This window comes from Balaenoptera borealis (genome assembly GCF_965194805.1).
Source record: "Balaenoptera borealis genome assembly, chromosome: 1".
NCBI lineage: Eukaryota > Metazoa > Chordata > Mammalia > Artiodactyla > Balaenopteridae > Balaenoptera > Balaenoptera borealis.
The window spans coordinates 185,151,396-185,171,835 of NC_138860.1; the positions used below are offsets into that span (position 1 = coordinate 185,151,396).

General features: G+C 57.8%; 2 protein-coding genes and 1 long non-coding RNA gene across 11 annotated transcripts in view; 2 read left to right on the forward strand and 1 right to left on the reverse strand.

Moving 5' to 3' along the window:
* The window catches only part of LOC309624503, a 190,537-nt gene that overhangs the window by 114,702 nt on the left and 55,395 nt on the right, over positions 1-20,440 (forward strand). The gene's annotated exons all lie outside the window — the stretch shown is intronic.
* Positions 19-15,757, forward strand: MTHFR (methylenetetrahydrofolate reductase). Of its 9 annotated transcripts, none has more exons than XM_082381549.1 (14): positions 100-536; positions 969-1,085; positions 1,183-2,180; positions 2,459-2,704; positions 3,866-4,104; positions 4,966-5,076; positions 7,865-8,058; positions 8,779-9,029; positions 9,318-9,452; positions 9,627-9,807; positions 10,041-10,223; positions 11,055-11,156; positions 11,992-12,111; positions 12,498-15,757. In XM_082381549.1, the coding sequence occupies exons 3-14, from the start codon at positions 2,071-2,073 to the stop codon at positions 12,714-12,716; spliced, it is 2,091 nt and encodes a 696-aa protein (XP_082237675.1). In that variant the 5' UTR covers positions 100-536; positions 969-1,085; positions 1,183-2,070; the 3' UTR covers positions 12,717-15,757. The 9 variants fall into 9 exon arrangements, with proteins under 9 accessions (XP_082237677.1, XP_082237675.1, XP_082237673.1 ...); XM_082381547.1 differs by having other exon boundaries at positions 972-1,085; XM_082381550.1 differs by having other exon boundaries at positions 972-1,085; positions 2,462-2,704.
* The window catches only part of LOC309610586 (uncharacterized protein C1orf167), a gene marked incomplete at both ends in the record, with an annotated part of 28,629 nt that continues 23,058 nt past the window's right edge, over positions 14,870-20,440 (reverse strand). Inside the window, 6 exon segments of the mRNA XM_082353637.1 lie at positions 14,870-15,000; positions 15,003-15,039; positions 15,043-15,069; positions 17,533-17,742; positions 18,415-18,826; positions 19,854-20,026. Of these exon segments, the coding sequence (XP_082209763.1) occupies positions 14,870-15,000; positions 15,003-15,039; positions 15,043-15,069; positions 17,533-17,742; positions 18,415-18,826; positions 19,854-20,026 (990 nt within the window).

The window sequence follows — 20,440 nt, forward strand, 5'->3', positions numbered from 1 at the left end:
CCGGAGCCGCGCCCCCTCTGCTCGCGCCTCCTTATGGGCCACGCAGCTGCGACGGGCGCGCGCTTTGAGTCATCAGCGGCCAGAGGGTGAGTGGCAGCGAGGCTTGTGGTCGCCGGGGAGGGAGACCAGGGCCTTGGGGGCCTTGGGGGCCACTCACCCGGGGGCGGGCTCTGGACGGAGGGCGGGGAGCGGTGGCGGTCTGTCGGCCCGCCCCCTCTGCGCACATGCCCTCGGTGGGACTAGAGTAGCCCCCCCTGGCTGCCACCCCCGCGATCCTCAACCCTGAAGCGGAGACTCACTTTCGGCCCCCGGCCTGGACTGAAGGACCGCAGGGCTGAGGCGGTCCTGAGCTGGAGGTGGACTTGGGCCTTCGCTTCCGCCCCCGCCCGTGACCTAGTGACCCGGTGACTAGATTCGCGGCCCTCGAGCCCCCCGCGCCAGAGGCATCTCTCCGGCTCCCTGCCGAGCACCTGGAGAAGAGCTGTGGGCCGCTGGCACTGCTGTCCCCGACGCCCACTGCATCGGGCGGCTCACAGGTGCCCACCGGGACCCCTCTGGGAGTGGTGGGGTCCGTATTCCCCCACTGCTCGGTGCCTGGCACCGATTAAGTGCTCATCAAATGGCAGAGGGTTGCTTTGAGGACGGGGTGACAGCGCCTGGCCCGTCGGCGCTCAGTGAGTGCTGGCTGTTACCGGGTGCCAGCACGGGGATACCAGAGGCAGAATACCCGGCCCTGGTCTCAGGGAGCTGGGAAGAGGGAGGGGAGACAAATATGTGAACCCACAGTTGCAACCCAGGGTGCTATGGGATCCTAGCTTAAAATGGGTTAAGTGGTAGCACGTGAAAAATGTTGGAAGAAGGCTAGTGCCTGGCACATACTAGGAATGCAGTAAGTCTTAATGAACAAATGAAAGAGCAGATAGTTTGTGGGTGGTTCAGCCTCCTCTCCCCTCTTGGTTTTGTTCCAGCAGACAATTAATGAGGCACTCTCTGGAATTCGGAAGAAAGACCAGACTAGGCTGATCTTGACACTCTCCCCTTTCTTACTCCTGACGTTCATCCCCACAGAGAAACTGGAATTTTAGGTCAGAATCAAAATGGGCATCCCTGGGGGTGGTCTGGTCTCAACTGCTTGACGTTGGGTGTACCAGGGTGTGTTACGTGCACTTGTGTGTGTTTTAGGGGAGAGGAGCATTGGATCTCATCAGTTTCTCAGGAGTCTAGGACCCCCAAAATGGTTAAGAACACGGGCTTAGCCGTGGACATTCCCTGAAAGCCGTGAACTTGGCCTCGTTGCTCCTCTAATGCTCCAGGTCACCACACCCTGGATTTTCACGACTGTGTGTTTGCATCTTGCTGTGCAAGAGGAGTGTTTTGTTTTAGTTTTTGTCTTATTTTCCCCACCAAACTGCCCAACGGCGCTGTGCCCTCTTGTCGGCCAGCCTGTGGTTGCCATGGTTCAGGGCTTCAACTGTGGTGGCTTTGCAGTTGCCGTAATCACTTGAACTGACTTCACTGGTGTGTGTAAGGAGAACAGCCTGGAAGGCAGGCACAGACTGTTCAACCTTTGTTCTGAGTTGGACATAAATTCATGCCCATATTGAATTTGGGTCTGGCTATTTTTGGAACCCAGCCAATGTCAAGTTCTAACCCATGACATGGTCTTTTCAGAGAAGCACAAACTCGGGAGAAATCAGGCTGCTTTGTCAAGCCCTCACCCCTTCCAGCCTGCATGCATGCAAACTGTTCCAAGTAACAGGAGATGTTTCCATGGCTGAGCCGTGCCTTCCTTGGCATGTGATCCAGTCACCCTGAACATCTGTTGGCCTCATCACACCCGAACCCTGCAGTCTGCAGTCCCACGTCCCCCTCCTTCCATCCGCCTTCGGCCGCTAGAGCCTCAGCCCTCCCTCTCGCCCGGGAAGCCTTGCCCCCGCCCCTTCGCGCCGGCCCCAGCTACTGCTCTCAGCTCTTCCTTTGTCACAGCTCCGCCCAGTCGGACACACCCGCTGGGGAAGGTTCCTCCATTTCTTCCCCAGTGGTCTGGGGTCTGAGTTTACACTGGCAGAGATGGACCGTCCAAAACCCAAGGTCCTCCCGGCGGGGCACTGCTGCCCCTCCCTGGGAATGCGGGCCTGGGAGGCCGGCAGCGCGAGGCTCTCAGCGCCACCCTCCATCAGGTAGCGGTCACGGAGGATCCACGGGCTGCAGGAGCATGTTTCTGTGCTGGGTGGGGGCTGTCATATGCGGAATCAGGCAGCAGCGGAGGGCAAAGCTTGGAGCGAGGCAGCGCAGACAGTCGTAACTGGCGTGTGGAGCCACCGGGTGGGCGCGTTGTCACCCGTACCCTCACCGGCCTTCCTCCTGCGTGGAAATGCAGCATCTCTCGCTTGACCCTGCCTTGCTGGGGCTCGGCTGCCTGCCTGCCGTCTCACGCCCCCTGCCTCACCCCGTGCAGCAGGAGCTCGGCCATGGTGAACGAACCCAGAGGGCGTGGCGGCCCCAGCCCCCGCTGGGAGGGCAGCAGCAGTGGCAGCGAGAGCTCCAAGGATAGTTCAAGGTGTTCCACACCGGTGCTGGACCCGGAACGACACGAGAGGCTCAGGGAGAAGATGAAGCGGAGGATGGAATCTGGTGACAAGTGGTTCTCCCTAGAATTCTTCCCTCCTCGAACTGCTGAGGGAGCTGTCAATCTCATCTCAAGGTGAGTCAACGCAAGATGAGGAGTAGGGCCAGACTGGGGGATGGGGGCAGGGGGAAAAGATGAGCTGTCCGCCCTGAGGCTGGGCTGCACTTTGACCCAGCAGGAAAAGGCAGCCACAGGGGCTGGAAAAAAGCAAAGCCAGGGTAGATCCTTTGATACGCAGCTTCTGTTGTCTGTAAAAGCCCCTCCAAGCACCTGGAATGTTTAGACACACTCTTCCATGTGCTAAAAATGTTGATTCTCTCAGACGAAATTCTTTGGCGGAACTTGGGGCTGGATCGTGAGGAGAGTTTAGGAAGTTACAAAACGGCGGCTTGGCTGAAAAACATTTTCAGCAAGTTAGGAATTTGGATTATGCATCTTGAAATCTAGAAATGCCAACTGGATCATGTTAGCACTTGATGAATCGCAGTTCCTTTTTTAAAGTTTATGCTTTTTATCACTTGCACTTCTTATGTGTCACTCCCAAGGTTGTGACGTTTGAAGACACAAAGATGTTTCAACGCACCACGTTATAGCTTGTAACACAGCGCACGTGCGAACGTATAGCTCTTGATTCTAGTTATGGAAATGTGGCCGTGCTCTGCAGGACTCTTGGCTGCTGCACCGGAACTAGGGGGCGGCAGGAAAGAAACTTGTGTCTGCTGACCCTCTTTGTCCCTAGAATGAGGCCCTGCTTGCCACTCTGAGGATTCCCGAACCCTTGACCATTGAAATGTCTTAAGTCACCCGAGACAATTAATGTGCAAAGCACTTCGAAAAGTCCAGAGGGCTGCTCTCACACAGACTGGTTTCATCGTCATTATATATTATCTCCACAGTAAGAGTAATCGTAACGATAGCACATTGATTGCGTGTTTGCCGTGTACCCAGCGCTGTTTTAAGAGCTGTGGAGCCATCTGTCATGATATCCTCAGAGTATTATTATGAAGTAGGCACTGTCCTCTGCCACATTATAGAAATCAGGAAAACTGAGGCTCAGAGAGATCAAGTCATTCTCCCAAGATCACACAGCTAGTGAGTAGCAAAGCCAGGATATGAATGCAGGTCGGTCTGATTCCAGCCTGCACGTGATGCTTCTCTAACTCCCAGACCCCATGGGAAGGTGGTGAGGGGTGGTGTACCCCCAGGAGCCCCTCTTCAGAGAGAAATTCCCTACAGGTTTGACCGGATGGGGGCAGGTGGTCCCCTCTTCATAGATGTGACCTGGCATCCAGCAGGGGACCCTGGCTCAGACAAGGAGACTTCGTCCATGGTGATTGCCAGCACCGCCGTGAACTACTGTGGCCTGGAGACCATCCTGCACATGACCTGCTGCCATCAGAGCCGGGAAGAGATCACGGGCCACCTGCACAAGGCCAAGCATCTGGGCCTGAAGAACATCCTGGCGCTGAGGGGAGGTGTGGAGCCAGCACTCTGCTCTCTGGGGTCTTGCTTTCCTGAAGACTTCTGTCCCTGGAACGGTCCTTTCCTTTTCTCCAGGTCCCACACTGAGTACACTCAGGGTACCGTCCCTGCCAGTAGCATCAATAGGCAGTGTGGGTCAGGAGGACCATGGGCAACACACAGATGGAGCCACTTCTTGACCTCTTGACCTCGCAGTAGGAGTTCAGTTGGGCCTGCGGCCGGTGCCTGATAACCCTCTGTCCCGATGTACACAATCAATTAATCAATTAATCAATCCCTGGCTGCACCTGGCTTTTGGCCCAGTCGAAGAGTTCAGCTCTGGCATGTGTCCTAGGAGTGAGAATAGCTGGTTATGCCTCTGGCACGCACCGTCACTGGGCCACACAAGTGTGGGAAGTGGGAGCCTGATGGGTGGGCACTTGTGGCCTCATGCTCCCCACCCCAGAGACCGCCTCTCACTTGAGATGAGTGGGAGATTCTCCCGGGAGGCGAGGGTTCCAAGGGGGTGGGCGAACGAGCAGTGGGCTTGGGTGAGGGTGCGTGGACACACCCAGGTGTGAGTAGGGAAGGGATCACCGATGCTCCAGGCTGAACACAGAGCTGCAGCTGCTCCCTGTCTGCTGCTGCCAGCACAGGGCCCTCGGAGTCGGTGCTCAGTGACTGTTTGATGGGTTGGCTGCTGTCTTCCCTCCCGCTGTTTACCAAGTGCTACGCTAGAAAGCGGAGACCGCAACTTGAGTAATATGAAGGCTCTGCCTTCGAGGTGCTCATGGTCCTGGGTGTGGGGGGAGAAGGAACAGAGAGGCTACCTGGAGGTTGGGTGAGACCCAGCTCTGTGACCTCCAACCCTGCAGACCCCGTAGGTGACCAGTGGGAAGAGGAGGAAGGAGGCTTCAGCTATGCCGTAGACTTGGTGAAGCACATCCGAAGCGAGTTTGGTGACTACTTCGATGTCTGTGTGGCAGGTGAGAGGCTGGGGTATCCCAGTGGGTGGGGCCGGAGAGGGGAAGGAAGGAGAGGCACGGAGAGGCACAGAGAGCCTCCTCGGCGTTCAGGTCAGGACCCGCTAGCTCAGCGCACCGCCGGCCTGCCCGCGCCGGGTGACGGAGGTGCAGGGGTGAATCAAAGAGCGTCTGCCCTCTCATCATTCTGTCATCCGCTGTCCACCCAGGCGTGCCACCACCCCTTAAGTTTTCGTTCCTCTGCCTTTTCTTTTTATTATTTATTTCTTTTTCTTTTTTTTCTTATTTTAGGCTGCGTCCGGTCTTCGTTGCGGCACGCGGGCTCTTCATTGTGGTGTGCGGGCTTCTCTCTAGCAGTGGCTTGCGGGTTTTCTCTCTCTAGTTGTGGCGCACAGGCTCCAGGGCGCGTAGGCTCTGTAGCTGTGGCGTGTGGCCTCTGTAGTTTGCGGCACGCGGGCTCTAGTTGAGGCGTGCGAGCTCAGTAGTTGTGGCGCGTGGGCTTAGTTGCCCCGCGGCACGTGGGATCTTAGGCATTGCAAGGCACCCGGATTCTTTACCACTGGACCACCAGGGACGTCCCTTCCTCTGCCTTTTCTTGCTCTTAGCCTGCTTCCCAGCCCTATTCTTCTTTAAACAAAAGAGGTATATTTATTAAGGTTCCGGGGGCAGGGAATCTCAGAACAAGGTCAGGAAATGGCATCAGACCTCATTAAGCGCTGGAACCAGGAGGCAGGCAGAATCCAAGGCCCTCCCTCATTCTCTCTGCCCCCCCGCTGCTTCATGCTTCATCCAGTAGACCTGATATGTACGCTTTTTCTGTCTCTGATATGTACGGTACACACGTGACCCGCCGCCTGCTCCTGACTCGCCCAGACTGATTGACAGGTCTCAGCATCAGTTCCAAATCCTCAGGAGAGAGAACTGCATCGGCTCAACTCTAGTTTCTTTAGCTACAGCCGGGAGGCAAGGTTCACCTACTAGAAACAGATGGCGTGGCCTTCCCTCTTGCCCCAACTCATGGGGTCTGGGCCTTCAGCTTCTCAAAGGGGGGCTTGGGTGGGGTGAGGCAGTGTGTGCCAGGGACACAGGAAGTCGGGGGATTAATTTGACGCATCACCTTGGCATGACAATTTTTCTCAAATATTTTGGGGAAAATCATATCATTCTTATTAAAATAAACATGGCTACATCATGGAGCAGCAAATCAAAGTGATCTGAATTTAAAAATACAAGCCACGTGGCCTCAAGGAAATTACTTGTTGTGGGGACTTCGGGCTGCGTCCCCAGGCCCCCACGTACATGTCCGCTGTTCTTCGTGTTGAGGGCGTTGAGGTGGATGAGTCTAGGAGGCCCCAATGAGGAGGTGGGAATTCAAGTGTCGTTGGTCGTGCGGCCACGAGACAGTCGGTTGATTGGGGAATGTGCCCACGTGTGGTGGGCGTTGGACGGTCACGAGGGGAAACCAGCAGAGCTGTGAGCATACAGTTGCTGAATGGTTTGGTGCTTTGCTTATGGTAAAGTGGATGAAAAAGAGGACCGGTGGATTACAAGGCACCCAGCTGGCCACGACAGAACAAGAATATAGTAAAACTGAGCAAAATCCAGATGTAAGCAATTGCTGGATTTGTTGGGTGCTGTTGAGGTTTTGTAGAGTTTCAGCTATTAAAACCTCTGTTTCTGAAATTTCTGCTGGAAAAATAGCCTTGTTATTGAAAGTATAAAGCGCTAGTGTTTAATCCTCCCACGCCCATCCCCGAAAGTAGTAGTTTTTATATCCATCTTTGATGACTCAGGGTTTCTTAAGAACGAAACTGCCTTATCACAGCAAAGCAGCCCGGCTACCCAACAGGGTGGGTTCAGGTTCGCCCCTTCCTGGCTCGGGGTCCTGCCCTGGCCTCGGGCCGAGGAAGCCGGCACTCTGCTTGTAGTTCATTAAGGCCTGTGGTCTTTCCCGTGCAGGCCGAGCCACTAGTAAGTTCAGTCGTTTAGGGAAGGGAGCGCGCCGTTCCCGGAGCTAGTCAGGAACCTAGGGGACGTCTGGCCCCACCTCCCAGGCACCCCCGGAATCCCATCTTCGGCATCCCCGGCACAGGGTCATCGCCCTGCCGCATCGTTCTCACACACTGGGAGTTCATTCCTTTGTGGGGTTGCTCATTCCATTGTCGGGCAGCTCTCTGAAACTGATCCTAGTTCTGCCATCAGAAGCAGCACAGAATATGATGAATGAGGAACTCGACTAAGGTGACTCCTTTTTCCCAGTGACAGACTTGTGGGCGTCTAGAAATAGTTACCATATTTTCTGCATTCTTTTCTTCAAGCACAACATCTCTACTTTCTTCACTTATTCCTTGTGTAACGTGGTTTCTGACTTTGCACTGTCTGGGACCCCGGAGTTATTTTAATATGAAATTACAAGCACTGTTTTAATCCAGTACCTAGAGTCAAGCCCATTACCCCAAGGCTGCCCGGCCAGTGTGAATGTAGCATTTCCTCTCTTCTGTGGCCACAAAGTGCAGGCCGGATTGGCCTGGCTGATTGCAGGACAGTGCGGGTGTTTGGGGGCAATCCACCCCCACTCTTGGGAGGGTGGCTCTAAGGCAGCGTTCACCGAGGGTCACCTCCAGGGTGAGGGGCACATCAGAAGAGCCCAGCCATCACCGCTTCAGCCTGTCCGTGCTGTGGGGTTGGAAGGTATGGATCCGGAGCTCTCCGTTCCCAGCTCTCCGGTTGCTTCGTCACTCACCTTGAGCAGGTGGAGCCAGTCTCTCCCTTCTGTCGTCCCTATTGGCAGGTTACCCCAAAGGCCACCCCGACTCAGAGAGCTTTGAGGCTGACCTGAAGCACCTGAAGGAGAAGGTGGCAGCGGGAGCCGACTTCATCATCACCCAGCTTTTCTTTGAGGCCGACACTTTCTTCCGCTTTGTTAAGGCTTGCTCCGAGATAGGCATTACTTGCCCCATCCTCCCCGGAATCTTCCCTATTCAGGTGAGGGTCCCCAGAGGGCTCATGGAGACTCCGGCCACCCACGGCCTAGCACAGGCCAGGGCCTTGGTTCAGGCCAAAGTGAACCTGAAGTGCCGAGTTCAGGCCAAAGTTCTTCTTTGATGCTCATTAGGTTTTCGTCAGACAGGTGCTCAGTCCTTGTAAAATGTTGTCTTGCCACCCTCTTTTGATTACCTCTTATGTCTCCCCAAAATAGCAACAGTAACTGTTGGAGGGGCTTATTGATAAGTGTCACTAAGAGGGATTATTACTCTCATTATAAATTTGGGTTAAATCAGTGTTTCCCAAACTTGGCTGTCACCAGAATCATTTAATAAGCTCTTTTAAAACATGGATTTCCAGATCCCATGCCTAGAAGTTCTGATTTAATAGATCTGAGGTGGGACCTGGGAATTTGTACATTTCTGAAGTTTGGCAGGCGATTCTGGTGATTGGTCAGGCTTGGGAACCACTGGCTTAGATGACCACCATTTATCAATAGATACATCTAGGGGCCAAAGGGCCGGCTCAGACCAATGGCAACAATGCTGTGGGCAGCTGCTGTACCCTGCAGAGTACAAAAAGTGCTGGTACAATACGGTCTGACTTTCCTGGGTCAGTCTGTGTCACACTGCAGAGCCAGGAGGCCTGGTGGGGGGATAAGTATTTGGGGTGAGAGACGGGCAGGGAGATGGGACCCGCAGCCCCCTGTGTCTTGGGCAGGGCTACCACTCCCTCCGGCAGCTTGTAAAGCTGTCCAGGCTGGAGGTGCCGCAGCAGATCAAGGACGTGATCGAGCCAATCAAAGACAACGACGCTGCCATCCGCAACTACGGCATCGAGCAGGCGCTGAGCCTGTGCCAGGAGCTTCTGGCAAGCGGCTTGGTGCCAGGCCTGCACTTCTACACCCTCAACCGCGAGATGGCCACCACAGAGGTGCTGAAGCGCCTGGGCATGTGGATCGAGGACCCCAGGTGAGGCCAGTGGCCCCGAATTCAGGCCCTGGAGCCACAGAGGAGAGTCGGGTGGGCAGGGAGATCAGAGAGAAGTCACAGAATGTGTGCGCCCTAGCTGGCAGTGCTGGCTGCCACGGGGGCACAGAGGGATGTCTGTGCCGTGGCTAGTGGCACCCTTAGGGCTCCAGTCTCAGCGGGAATGCCATCCGGCTTGACGTTTACGAGTCAAGATGGAAGAACCCAGGTTCAGTGGTGCCCCCTCCCTCTGGCCAAGCCCCGACCCTTTCTGTCTCCATTCTTACCCAGACGTCCCCTGCCCTGGGCCATCAGTGCCCACCCCAAGCGCCGGGAGGAAGATGTCCGTCCCATCTTCTGGGCCTCCAGACCAAAGAGTTACATTTATCGCACCCAGGAGTGGGATGAGTTCCCCAACGGCCGCTGGTGAGCCATTGCAAATGAACTGTTTCTTGGGAGGAGGGAGACCCATCGCGGTGGAGCCCTCGGGACAGGACTCACAGGAATGCCCCCCACACCCCACCCCGGGGCAGGTGGATGCTCCTGTCTGGAGCCCAAGGTCAGGGGTGTGCCTTGACCTCCGGGCACCTCCTCCGCCAGGGGCAACTCCTCCTCTCCGGCCTTTGGGGAGCTGAAGGACTACTACCTCTTCTACCTGAAGAGCAAGTCCCCAAAGGAAGAGCTGCTGAAGATGTGGGGGGAGGAGCTGACCAGTGAAGAAAGTGTCTTTGAAGTCTTTGCCCACTACCTCTCGGGAGAGCCCAACCAGAACGGCTATAAGGTGAGTGCTGCTGGGATGGGATCCCTGGGTCCCTCCCCTCGCCCCATGGGCCAGGCGCGGGCGTGACTGCCCCACCCTCGCTGTGCCTGGAGGTGGCACCTCAGCAAAGGGAGAAGGTGAGTTGGGGGGTCCCCACGTGGGGTGCCTGGAAGGGGCTTACGGAAGCAGAGACAGGCTGGGCCTCTGATGGGGACCGTGACCGGGAGGGACCCAGCCCGGCTTACCCTCCCCAGGTGACTTGCCTGCCCTGGAACGATGAGCCCCTGGCGGCCGAGACCAGCCTGATGAAGGAGGAGCTGCTGCGAGTGAACCGGCGGGGCATCCTCACCATCAACTCCCAGCCCAGCATCAACGGGAAGCCGTCCTCCGACCCCGTCGTGGGCTGGGGCCCCGGCGGGGGCTATGTCTTCCAGAAGGTGTGGCAGGGACGCACAGGGCTACCCCCGCTTGACCTGCCTGCAGGGGTTCCCCGGGGCTGGGGACAGAGGCCTTCGTCTCGGGGGCTGTTTGTTCTGAGCGGCCGGGGATCAGAGTGGATGCGAGCTCAGGCTCGGAGTCGGACAGACCTGGGTAGGCTGGTCACTTGACCACTCTGGGCCTCAGCTTTCCCGTCTGTAAAATGGGGATATGTCACGTCGTGTTCTGGGGATGAAACATGGCAAAGCACATAAAGTGCTTAGCATGTGGGAAGCATCCCCTAACTGGGAGCTATTATTACTGTTCCTTGTGGACCCCTTTCTCCTGGGGCTGCTGGAGTTAAAATTACATTCTAAGCTAAAGCCTGAGGGCTCTGGGAAGTGAATTTAAATAAGCCCAACTTAATCCCTGGTGGCCAGGTGGTGCTGGAGAAGCCCTCCACCCAGCAGATAGGGGGATGGGGTGTGTCAGGCTTCTCTTGCCTTACTTGCCAAACTGGGCCCCCTGTACAGCTTCTGGAGCGACTTCTCCATGGAACCTTCCCCAACTGGACGAAGGGTTGGCAGACGTCCCTCAGACCTGTCCAGACCGAGAAACCTCACGTACCTGCTCCCCTCCATTTGCTTATGGGTTCAACTCCCAACTAGTGGCCACCGCTAGTCCCGACGCCTTAAGTGTTCTGCTACAAGTGTCCTCGTGGATGCCTCCCTGGGACGGTCAGGAGGGCAGGCGTCTGGTGTTTCAGAGCACATGGCCCACTCAGCAGCGCCCAGCGAAGGCATCCAGCAAGGACTGGGGGTTACGTGATGGCACCTGTCTCCCTCCCGCAGGCCTACTTAGAGTTCTTCACTTCCCGAGAGACAGTGGAGGCGCTTTTGCAGGTGCTGAAGAAGTACGAGCTCCGGGTGAATTACCACATCGTGGATGTGAAGGTGGGCCGGCCCTGGGTCAAAGGGCGCTCAGCAGGGCCGGGGTGAGGGCACCATGTTTACTCCACCATTCAGCAGTCATGGAGTGCCCCAGCGGGGCCACGCATCATGCCAGATGGATATGCAGACGAGCCAGGTCCCTGCCCTCCGAGAGCTCCCAGCCTAGCGAGGGAGGCCATCAGTGAATAATTATGAATGGGTGTAAGCAGTTGCACTTTATAACAGTAAAGGTCAGCATAGGAAGAAGCTGGGGATCCAAGGGAGGGATGTCCAGCTTGAGAGATCAGGGGAGGTGTTTGGAGAGTTCCTGTGTGGCCTGAATCTTTAAGGATGAGGAGTAAAAGGGCATCCCAGGGAAAGGGCAGAGGGCGTGCAAAGGCATCACTGCCAAATGGGGTCAGAGTGAGGCTGAAGAGTTAAGCCGGGGCCTGGTCCTCAGGGGTCTCAATTGTCCTGCTTGGAATTTGGGTTTTCCCGTATAGGCAAGAGGGAGCCTTGGCGCCATGTTTTGTTTTGGGCAGGTCCCAGGGGACAGCTAACAGGGCCAGGGGAGACTAGAGTCAGCAGCCCTGGTGGTCTGAGTAGCAAAGAGAGGCCTGGCCAGGCTAGACACGAGGCTAGACACGAGAGGAAGTGAGAGCACCACTGGGTGTGTTGGAGGAGGAAGGAGAAGCCCAGGATGACGTCTGGGTTCAGGCTTGCGGCCCGTCACAGAGCTGCAGAGCTGGGGCAGGGGTGGGGCGGTGACGGAGGAGGGGCAGAGCACACCCCCGGGGAGAGGGCTGGAGCTGTCTGCACCCCAAGTCTGCCCCTACCCACCGCGCCCCACCCCCCGCAGGGTGACAACATCACCAATGCCCCCGAGCTGCAACCCAACGCCGTCACGTGGGGCATCTTCCCTGGGCGAGAGATCATCCAGCCCACGGTGGTGGACCCGGTCAGCTTCATGTTCTGGAAGGTAAGGGGGGGCCCGGGAGCAGGCCTGCCCTGCCACCTCCAGAGCCTTGGGCGGGCGGACGGGGTGGCTGGAGGCCGCACCGCCAGGGCTGGCAGCGCCCTGACTCTGACGCATGGTGTTTACTTCTGGGCTGGGGAGCGGGGGTGGCACTGGCAGTGGGCCAGGTTCTGTTCTCGGAAATGTCTTGTTGGGCAGCAGCAGAGGCCCTTGGGGTGCTGAGTGTGGAGCCCTGGCCCTAGGGCAGCCCTGTTAACCTGGCCGGCGTGTCTGAGTGTGTGTCTGTGTGTCTGTATGTGGGACCGCGTATGGACCTGTGTCTTTTCTGTCTGTGTGTGTGCCGGTGTCTCCGTGTGTGTCTGCGCGTGCGCGCCTGTGCGTGCGTGCAGGACGAGGCCTTCGCCCTGTGGATCGAGCAGTGGGGCAAGCTGTATGAGGAGGAGTCCCCGTCCCGCATGATCATCCAGTACATCCACGACAACTACTTCCTGGTCAACCTGGTGGACAACGAGTTCCCGCTGGACAGCTGCCTGTGGCAGGTGGTGGAAGACACGTTTGAGCTTCTCAACAGGCCCCCCCAGAACAAGAGCGAGACGGAGGCGCCGTGAGCCTGAGCCCTGACACCCTTAGCTTGAGGCCACTGTGTCCCGCCTTCCTCCTCTCCGTCCTGGTTCTCTGGGAGACCCCCGTTCTCCTTCACGTCCCCCCACCCCCTAACACGACAATGGCAGCTAGACTGGTGTGAGGGTTCCAGGCTCTGGCTGGACCGGAGTCCGCCCCACACGGGAGCCAGGTGTTCCCTGCTCCGCTGAGAGTCTGTGCTCCGGTGGGAAGCAGCCCCACCCCCCAGAGGAGCACGTGGGCAGAACGCAACCTCCCTGAGAAGGGTTTAGGAGCCAGCCTGGGACTGCCAGTGACCTTGCTCTTGGGGCCTATGGAGGACAAGCAAAGCGAACATGGCAGTGGGCTCTGTGGGACTGCAGAGGAGACAGGGCAAGGTCAAGGCGCTGCAGGCTTCCACCTCCAAGGCGCTGGCAGCCAGGCACGACCCGCTCGGGAATGAAGGGGCGGACCACTGCCCCGCCAGGCACTGGCCCCTGGACGGACCTAGGACTGAAACCTAATAGTTTTCGCCTCCTAGCTGAGAGCTCAGCTGTTTCTCCCTTTTCTACAGCGCTGCTTTTTGAAACAGTTGTCTCTGTTCCCGTGGCTCGAGAGAGAAAGTGCCTCTGAAGGGTTAAAGGTGTCTGAACCTTTGTGCGTGGTGGAGCCCTTGGCCTTACCTTTTCTCCCCTGGCTCTGAGGGGTGAAGGGATACCCTGCCTGTTACCATCGAGGGTGAAGATGAGGTTGGCCCAAGCAGGACTGACTTCCTCCTGGCTTATTTTCCGGGCAGGACCTCCTCCTGCCCGCTGCTCCCTCCCCTCCGTGCACCCTGTCCCGGAAACTGTCTGTCTGGCAGTGCTGCCCAGGCCTCAGCCCTCAAGCCGCACTACCCAGGGGCTGTGACTGACACGTGCACGTAGGCTGGTCCCCGTGCCAGTCCCTGCTTGCGGGTCTTCACCGCTCAGGGCAAGGAGAGGGGGCCAGTCATCCACAGGGCAGCCTGACGGCAGAGGAAGCAGGTCAGAGGGGCTGGCTGGGTGGGGCAGGGGGCAGCCTTTAGGAGAGACTGAGAGAAGCAGCTGGGGCTAAGGAGGGCGTTTCATTGTCCTTCAGAGCTCTTGGCCTGAGCGCCTTGTGCCTGAGCCTGTACTCCTCAGGTGGGTGGGGCTCCGATCCGTTTTCCTTTCCAGGGGAACGAGTCACAGCTGCTGCTGGGCCCCCTGCTTCACCCCAAGTCCACCAAGCACAGGGGCTCTGGCAGCCTCCCACTGCTGCTGGCTCTGCTCCTCAGGCCCCTGGCTGCCAGGCGCTGGTGCCATGTTTCAGAGGCCTGGAATCAGGGAGCAGGAAGCTCTTTGGCTCCCTCCTGGGTACGTGCAGTCAGTGCTGGAAGAGCTCCGGGGCCCAGCTCCTTCTGCCCCCAGGGAAGAGGAGGCCCTTCCCTCTGCCCCAGGCCAAACGCACAGGCTCGGAAGTGATGGGACCTGTGATCAGGGAAGCTGGGCTCTGAGCGCGTACCAGGGAGGGGCGCTCAGCAACCCGAACCCAACACAGGTGCGTGTGAGCAGCAGCTGTGCCACAGGCCGAGCCCTGTCCCCAGACCAGTGACAGGGCAGGACCGTGCTCAGCACGTGGTCACCAGCTGAACGAAGGGCTCTGAAATCCAGGCTGTTTTCTCTAACTGAACTGACCTCTCCCCTGAAAAAGAAGGGGTTCTGGGGGCAGCAAGCAGGGAGGGCTGCAGCTCAGGAATGGGCAGGCGTGGCACTGCTAGGAAGGGCCTGCTGGGGGGCGGGACCGCCCCCCCAGTACCTGGGAATGGACCCAGCCGTCGTCTTGTTGCTGTAATCGCTGAGACACCTGCAGCCGTAGAGCCCACAGTCGCCAGGCCCGCCTCAGGTGCCGCTGCCTGAGCTATGGGGACAGTCGCGAGAGGCCCCGAGCTGGGCCCACCACTGTCCCCGGCCCGGCAGCCCGCAGCCCCTCTGCTGCCTCTCCCTGCCTGCAGCTCTGCGGCACCGGGAGGAAGGGGATGTGACGAGGAGGTGTCATCTGAGGTGTGTTAACAATGCAGATTCCTGCAGCTGTTCCCGAGCTTTCAGGCTTGGTAGGTCCAAAGGCCTGAACTTCCTTTCAGAGACTGCGTTTCCAGGGGTTAGGGCTGGGAACGGGACGGGACGGGAGATGAGCGTGAGGGTGGGGAGGGGCCGCCCCACTCACCAGTGTCGGCGCCAGCTTGTCCGTCCCCTGAGCATCTACCCAGCGCTGCCGTGCAGCTGCCCGGGCCTGGCCTGCGGGGAACCCCGGAGCCGGCGAAGCAGTGCCTCAGGGCGCCAGCGCTGCAGGTACTTCCTCCTGAGGGGAGAGGCCCTGGTGTGTGTCCTGACAGCCAAGGGCATCACGACCCCTTCATGGCCAGGAAAGAGGGCAGAGCCACGGGCCTGGAACCTGGGCCACAGAATCCTGCGGGACGAGCACCGGCCAGAGAGGGCCCAGGTCAGGCAAGCCCCTCAGCCCAGCCCAGCCCACACCCTCAGCCCTCCCTCTCCACCCCTACTCTCAGCCTTTCCTCTCCACGTACATGCGCTCTGCTCCCACCCCAGACACCTTTTCTCAGCCTCGCCTTTGCCCTTGAGGTCTTTGGTCTCAGAGCTGTGGTCCCCTTCTGGCCCCATAGGGCGCTGGCCCTGCGCCCAGCAGGCGCATCTGGGCCCCTGCAGCTGGAGCTGGGAGGCAGGGCTCCCAGCTGGGAGGGGAGGCTCTCTGTCACCTGGCAAAGGGGCGTCGGAAGAGGTTAACACATTATTCAGGGGAGTAAGCTCTCCCCCCGGTACTTCTGGAAGCTGAGCCCTAGGAAGAGAGTTAACAAGAAATGGTGTTGAGCCTGTGTCCCTGCTTCCACCACCTCTGCCCACGCCTCCTGCAAAGGCTTGGGCTGCGGCCCCGAAGGGTGGGGCCGGAGAAATTGTAATTGTTTTCTCAAAATTGTGAAATATTCCAGAAGAGGAGATGGGTGGGGAAAACAGTAAATACGTAAGACAGATTCGCCAAGAGTTCAAAGCTGATTTCCGGGCCCGTGAGGGCTGGTGACGGTCTCATCCCTGCACTTCAGACATTGTTCATTCCCCGAGGGAGAGTGTCCTTACTCTGAGTCCGGGACGTTTCTCTCTGCTTCCTCTGTCCACTGGGGCTGTGGTGCTTGGTTGGGCTGGGCAGGCCAGGCCCTGTGGCCTGTGGCCTGTGGCCTGCAGCTGCGGGCCTGAGGGAACAAAGAGGAAACCCTGAACCAATGGGCTTGGACATCTAGGGGCCCAAGTGACCTGGCAGGATTCCTTTCCCGACCAGTAACAGGGCCTCCTATTTGTGTGCACACAAGTGGGACGGATTCTCTCACAAGCCCCGAGGCTCCCAGAGGAGACAGGAAAGGCCCGAGAGTAGTATGGCCATCAGTACGTGCCACTGCCTCTTTCCCCATACTCCCACATGGCTCGAGACCCAGGAAGGTGAGTGGACCAAAAATGGCTACCACAGAGCTTACCTGTGCCAGGTACACACTGTGAGGTGGGCATTACTCTCCCCACTCAGCCTCATAAAGTCAAATTACTTGTCTGAGGCCTCACCTCTTGGGAGCGGTCTGACTCCAGGGCCCGAGCCCCAGCGACTGCGCTATACGGACACCAGGGGCTCTCTAAGGGAGTCTGTGCCACCATGAGATGGCATAAAACCCGCCCCCATCGTTAGATGAGGGCTGCCTGGGCGCGCGTGTGTGTGCGGTAGAAAGAGGGGGGGCCTGGAATTCAGCCCCCTAGTTACCATTTACCGTTCCTGACATTTACTTTGTTTCTACAAGTCTCAGTTTCTCCATCAGTAAACGGGATCCCTGCCTGCCTTTGCTGACAGGAATGGAATGAAAGTGTTTATAAACATACTCTGAAAATAAAATTCTCTTGAAACACAGATCTAGAAATAAAATACCCTGAGACCCCAGAATCTGCTGTCACCATAGCCCCACATAGGTAAATATGTGGATTCTGCAAACAACCAAAGCCAGTCCGTTTCAATTCCATTTAAAACAAACCACTTTAATCTTTTTTCTTAGAAACTTTCTAGGGTCTATGACATACTTTGTGGCATCCTGAAACAGGGTTCTTGATGATGCCAGGTCAGCTTGAGGAACACTCTGTGGCCTGCCAGTGACTCTGGAGCTATGTGTCCCGCAATGACATGTCCCTAGACTGCCATACAGTGTCACTGTTTGTGCCCGGGTTTCCTCGTGGCCTCTTCCCTCGTGCTAGGCCACCCAGCTCTTTGTCACCATTTGCTGGTATCAGAACTAATGCTTCTGGTCTGGAGACGGATTGGCAGTTATCTTTGGGTAGAGAGAGTCATGAAGGAATATTTTTTCATTTATATTTTCTGGGTTTTCTATAATGAGCATGTTTCATTTTCTAATTAGAAAAAAAAAAAAGACAAAAAATTTCTACTGACCCCAATTACCTCTCTTGATCCTCGACTGTACCATGACTTATAATGAGTTTAGGTGTCTGTGTCCCTAACAGATGCGACCCAGGGTGCTTCTTTGTAGCAGACCAGCACTGGGCTGGCACTCGGTGCTCAGTAAGTGCTGATGGACCTGTAATTGGCTGTCTGCCCGGCCAGGAGGCTCTTGAGAACCCATAGGGGTGGTGTCCACAAGGCTGCTGGGGTCCTGGAAAAGCATGCAACCACCCTCACCATTGGGGCTGAATCAAGCTGACTCTGAGGCCAGTGGCCCTGAGGTCCTTTTGGACCTCCCACCCGACCTGGGCCGGGCCTCACCTGCCTCCCCAGGGCTGGAGCGCTCATCAGCGCCAGGAGGTGCCCTCTGGTGGCCAGCCTAGGCCAGTGCCTGAGGCTGGCTCTGGGCCTGGGGTGGGCGGTGCTGGCCTCCTGGGCCTCGGCCTGTGGTTCCAGCCACACTCTGAGCAGCGCTGTCCGCCACTGGGCCCAGTGGGTTCGCAGGAGGCGCCTGGGCCCAGCCTGCTGGAACTGGGTGATGGCAGTTCGCCGGACACGGCCCCCGGTCGCTGAGTGGGCGCAGGCCTCTAGGACCCCGGCGGGGAGGGAGGAGCCCACACCGAGGCCGTCAGGGCCGGGACTCTAGGGCGGGCTGTAGGGATCCCTCCTCTGCCCCCGCCGGTGCACTGCAGGAGGGGGCCCTCCAGGCAAAGCCCGTGCCTGTGCTCCTCCTCCCCCATCCGTCTTCTGGAGAAATCACCTTCAGATGGGCACAGAGAGCAGCAGAATATCACATGACGGGGACAGGCATCCTGTACTGGGGACACAGAGAAAGCAGTCCTGCCAACTGCTCCTTCCCTCCCATCCCCCCACGAGCACTGGTTTATATCATCCAGGGCCTGGTATGTGTTTGGCCTGAGCTGAGCTGAGAACTTGCACACGTTATTTCTTATCCTGATCCCCGGGGCCACCCTGCAAGGCAGACCTGTAATCTTCCTTGGACCTTCACAGTTAGACTTGCCCAAAGAGGGGTGGCATAGCTGGAAAGTGCAGAGCTGGAATTTGACCCCAGGGACCAGGACCTCCTCTCCTCATCGCCCCTAGCCCCCTGAGACCTGCCACCAGCCATCAAATACCCTCTACCCTGGCCCTGAACAAGCTCAAGGCCTAAGCTGGAAGCACAGTGCGGGGCTGCCCTCAGGCCATGGGCACCCACCTGGCGCTCAGCTTCGGGGCAGCATGGTCTCGGCTGACCCGCTGCAGGCAGGACTCACGTGCCCACAGCATCCAGCACAGGGCCTGGGCCTGGGTTCTCTCTCCTGCCTGCTGGCGGGCCTCAGAGCACTGGCTAGGGGCCCCTTGCCTTGCAACGAAGGCCTGCTGGGCCCGGGCCCTCCTCAGCTTGATGTCCACCTGGTGTCCCTGTTCTTGGCTTCTCCAACAGGAGAAGGAGGCCCGGGCCACGCGCTGCTCCCGAGGCCGGGCTGCAGCTTCTGGGGCTTCACTGGCAAATGTGGCCCCTGGTGCCCATCTCCTCAGGCCATCCTGGAAGGCTGGACCCTTGGCCCGGGCCATCCCTGTGTCTCTCACTACTCCACACCAGGCCTGGAAGTGGCTGCAGAACAGGTGCAGAGAAGGGGCCCAGCCGCCTTCCCAGTCAAAAGTCACATTAATTCAAAATTACACCCGAAAATTCCCCACAAACCATCACTGGTTCTTCACAGTTTTGCATACACAGCCCTGTGCCTTAAGAACGTATGGATGGATGTAAAACACGTGAAAGCTCTGGCTTTCATTCAGGGGCCTTGGCACGCACTCACCCCGGCTCCGGGGGCAGGTGCTGCCCGGGAGGGTGTAGGAACCCGGCAGTCGTGGCTTCAGGTCCCCCTCCACCAAGAGAACATGAACACCCTGCTTGCCCTCACAAGGCCGCTCTGGGGCAGGAGGTCAGTGAGGAGAATGTGGTCCCCGCTCCCAGATGGACCAAGAAAAACATCAGCCACTCTGCGGTGAATGGTTCAGTGCCCCCATGGGGACACTGTGAACGCGTGTGAGTTTGTACAGAACCAACCCTGGGAGAAGGTGTCATCTGTCCCCTCTGCTTTTAAACATGCACCCATGAATGGTATATGTGTGTCACTAGAACATCTGTATTTCAGATTTCTCTCTCTTTGTGGTGGCTGTTTGAGCAGTTGATTTCCCCATCTTTTTTTTTTTGGCCTCAAGGCATGCGGGATCTTAGTTCCCTGACCAGGGATCGAACCCATGCCCCCTGCAGTGGAAGCGCAGAGTCTTAACCACTGGACCGCCAGGGAAGTCCCTGATTTCCCCATCTTAACTGTGAGCTCTGAAACCAAAGGGCTGACCTGGCCAGGAGATGGAGACCTGGGGCTTGTCAGGGCATCGGGTGGGATTAGGGGCTTGCCATCCCCCATCTCCCAAACAATTCATATAATGGAAGCTTGGTGGTTTTGACTCCAGGCTGGGGTCTCCCTTCACGCCCATGATGCCCGGGTCCCAGGCCTCCAGCCTGGCCTGCCCCTAGAGCTGCAGAGGCCACCCAGCTTCCCATCCCTAGGCTCTCTCCCTGCTTTTCCTGGGGTGGGGGTGACCCTCGCTCTCCCACCCCCAGGCCCGGCCACTTCTGCAGTAGGAGCTGCTCTGGACCGGCCGCCGTGGGTCTCTGACGAGCTGCTGCCTCCTGCCAGCCCCGGAACACGGCCCTGCGCAGGCCCTGGAGGCGGGCCCGCACACACCGCTGGTACTTTTCACGCCAGAGCTGCTGTCCTGTGGCCAGAGAGACGCTGAAGTGCCCCTAGGCGCTCATTCCAGCCTCAGCCTGGGCCCCAAGTAACCGCGGGCCCCTGCTCTGCCAGCCTCCGCCCTCTACCCAAGTGGGAACCAAGGAGGCCACCTAACTGTCTGGGTTAAAATGCTCCCATTACAGGTGTCCTACTGGTGACCAGGCCAACCAACTCAGAGTTTTGTTTTGTTTTGTTTTTTTAATTTCTTGACGATGTTTAGGAATCAGAATTCACATAAAAATACAGATTTCCAGCTTTTCTGTAAAAACAGAGGTCTGGCAACACTGGGCCAACATTCCTGGGCAATGGTTAGGCTGGGGAAGCAGCTGTCCCCAGTGGACAGGACACGAACTTTCCAGAACAACCAAATCCCCACCTGCCAGCCCACTGATATGATAGTGGTGGAGTGAGAAGCTTCTAAAATT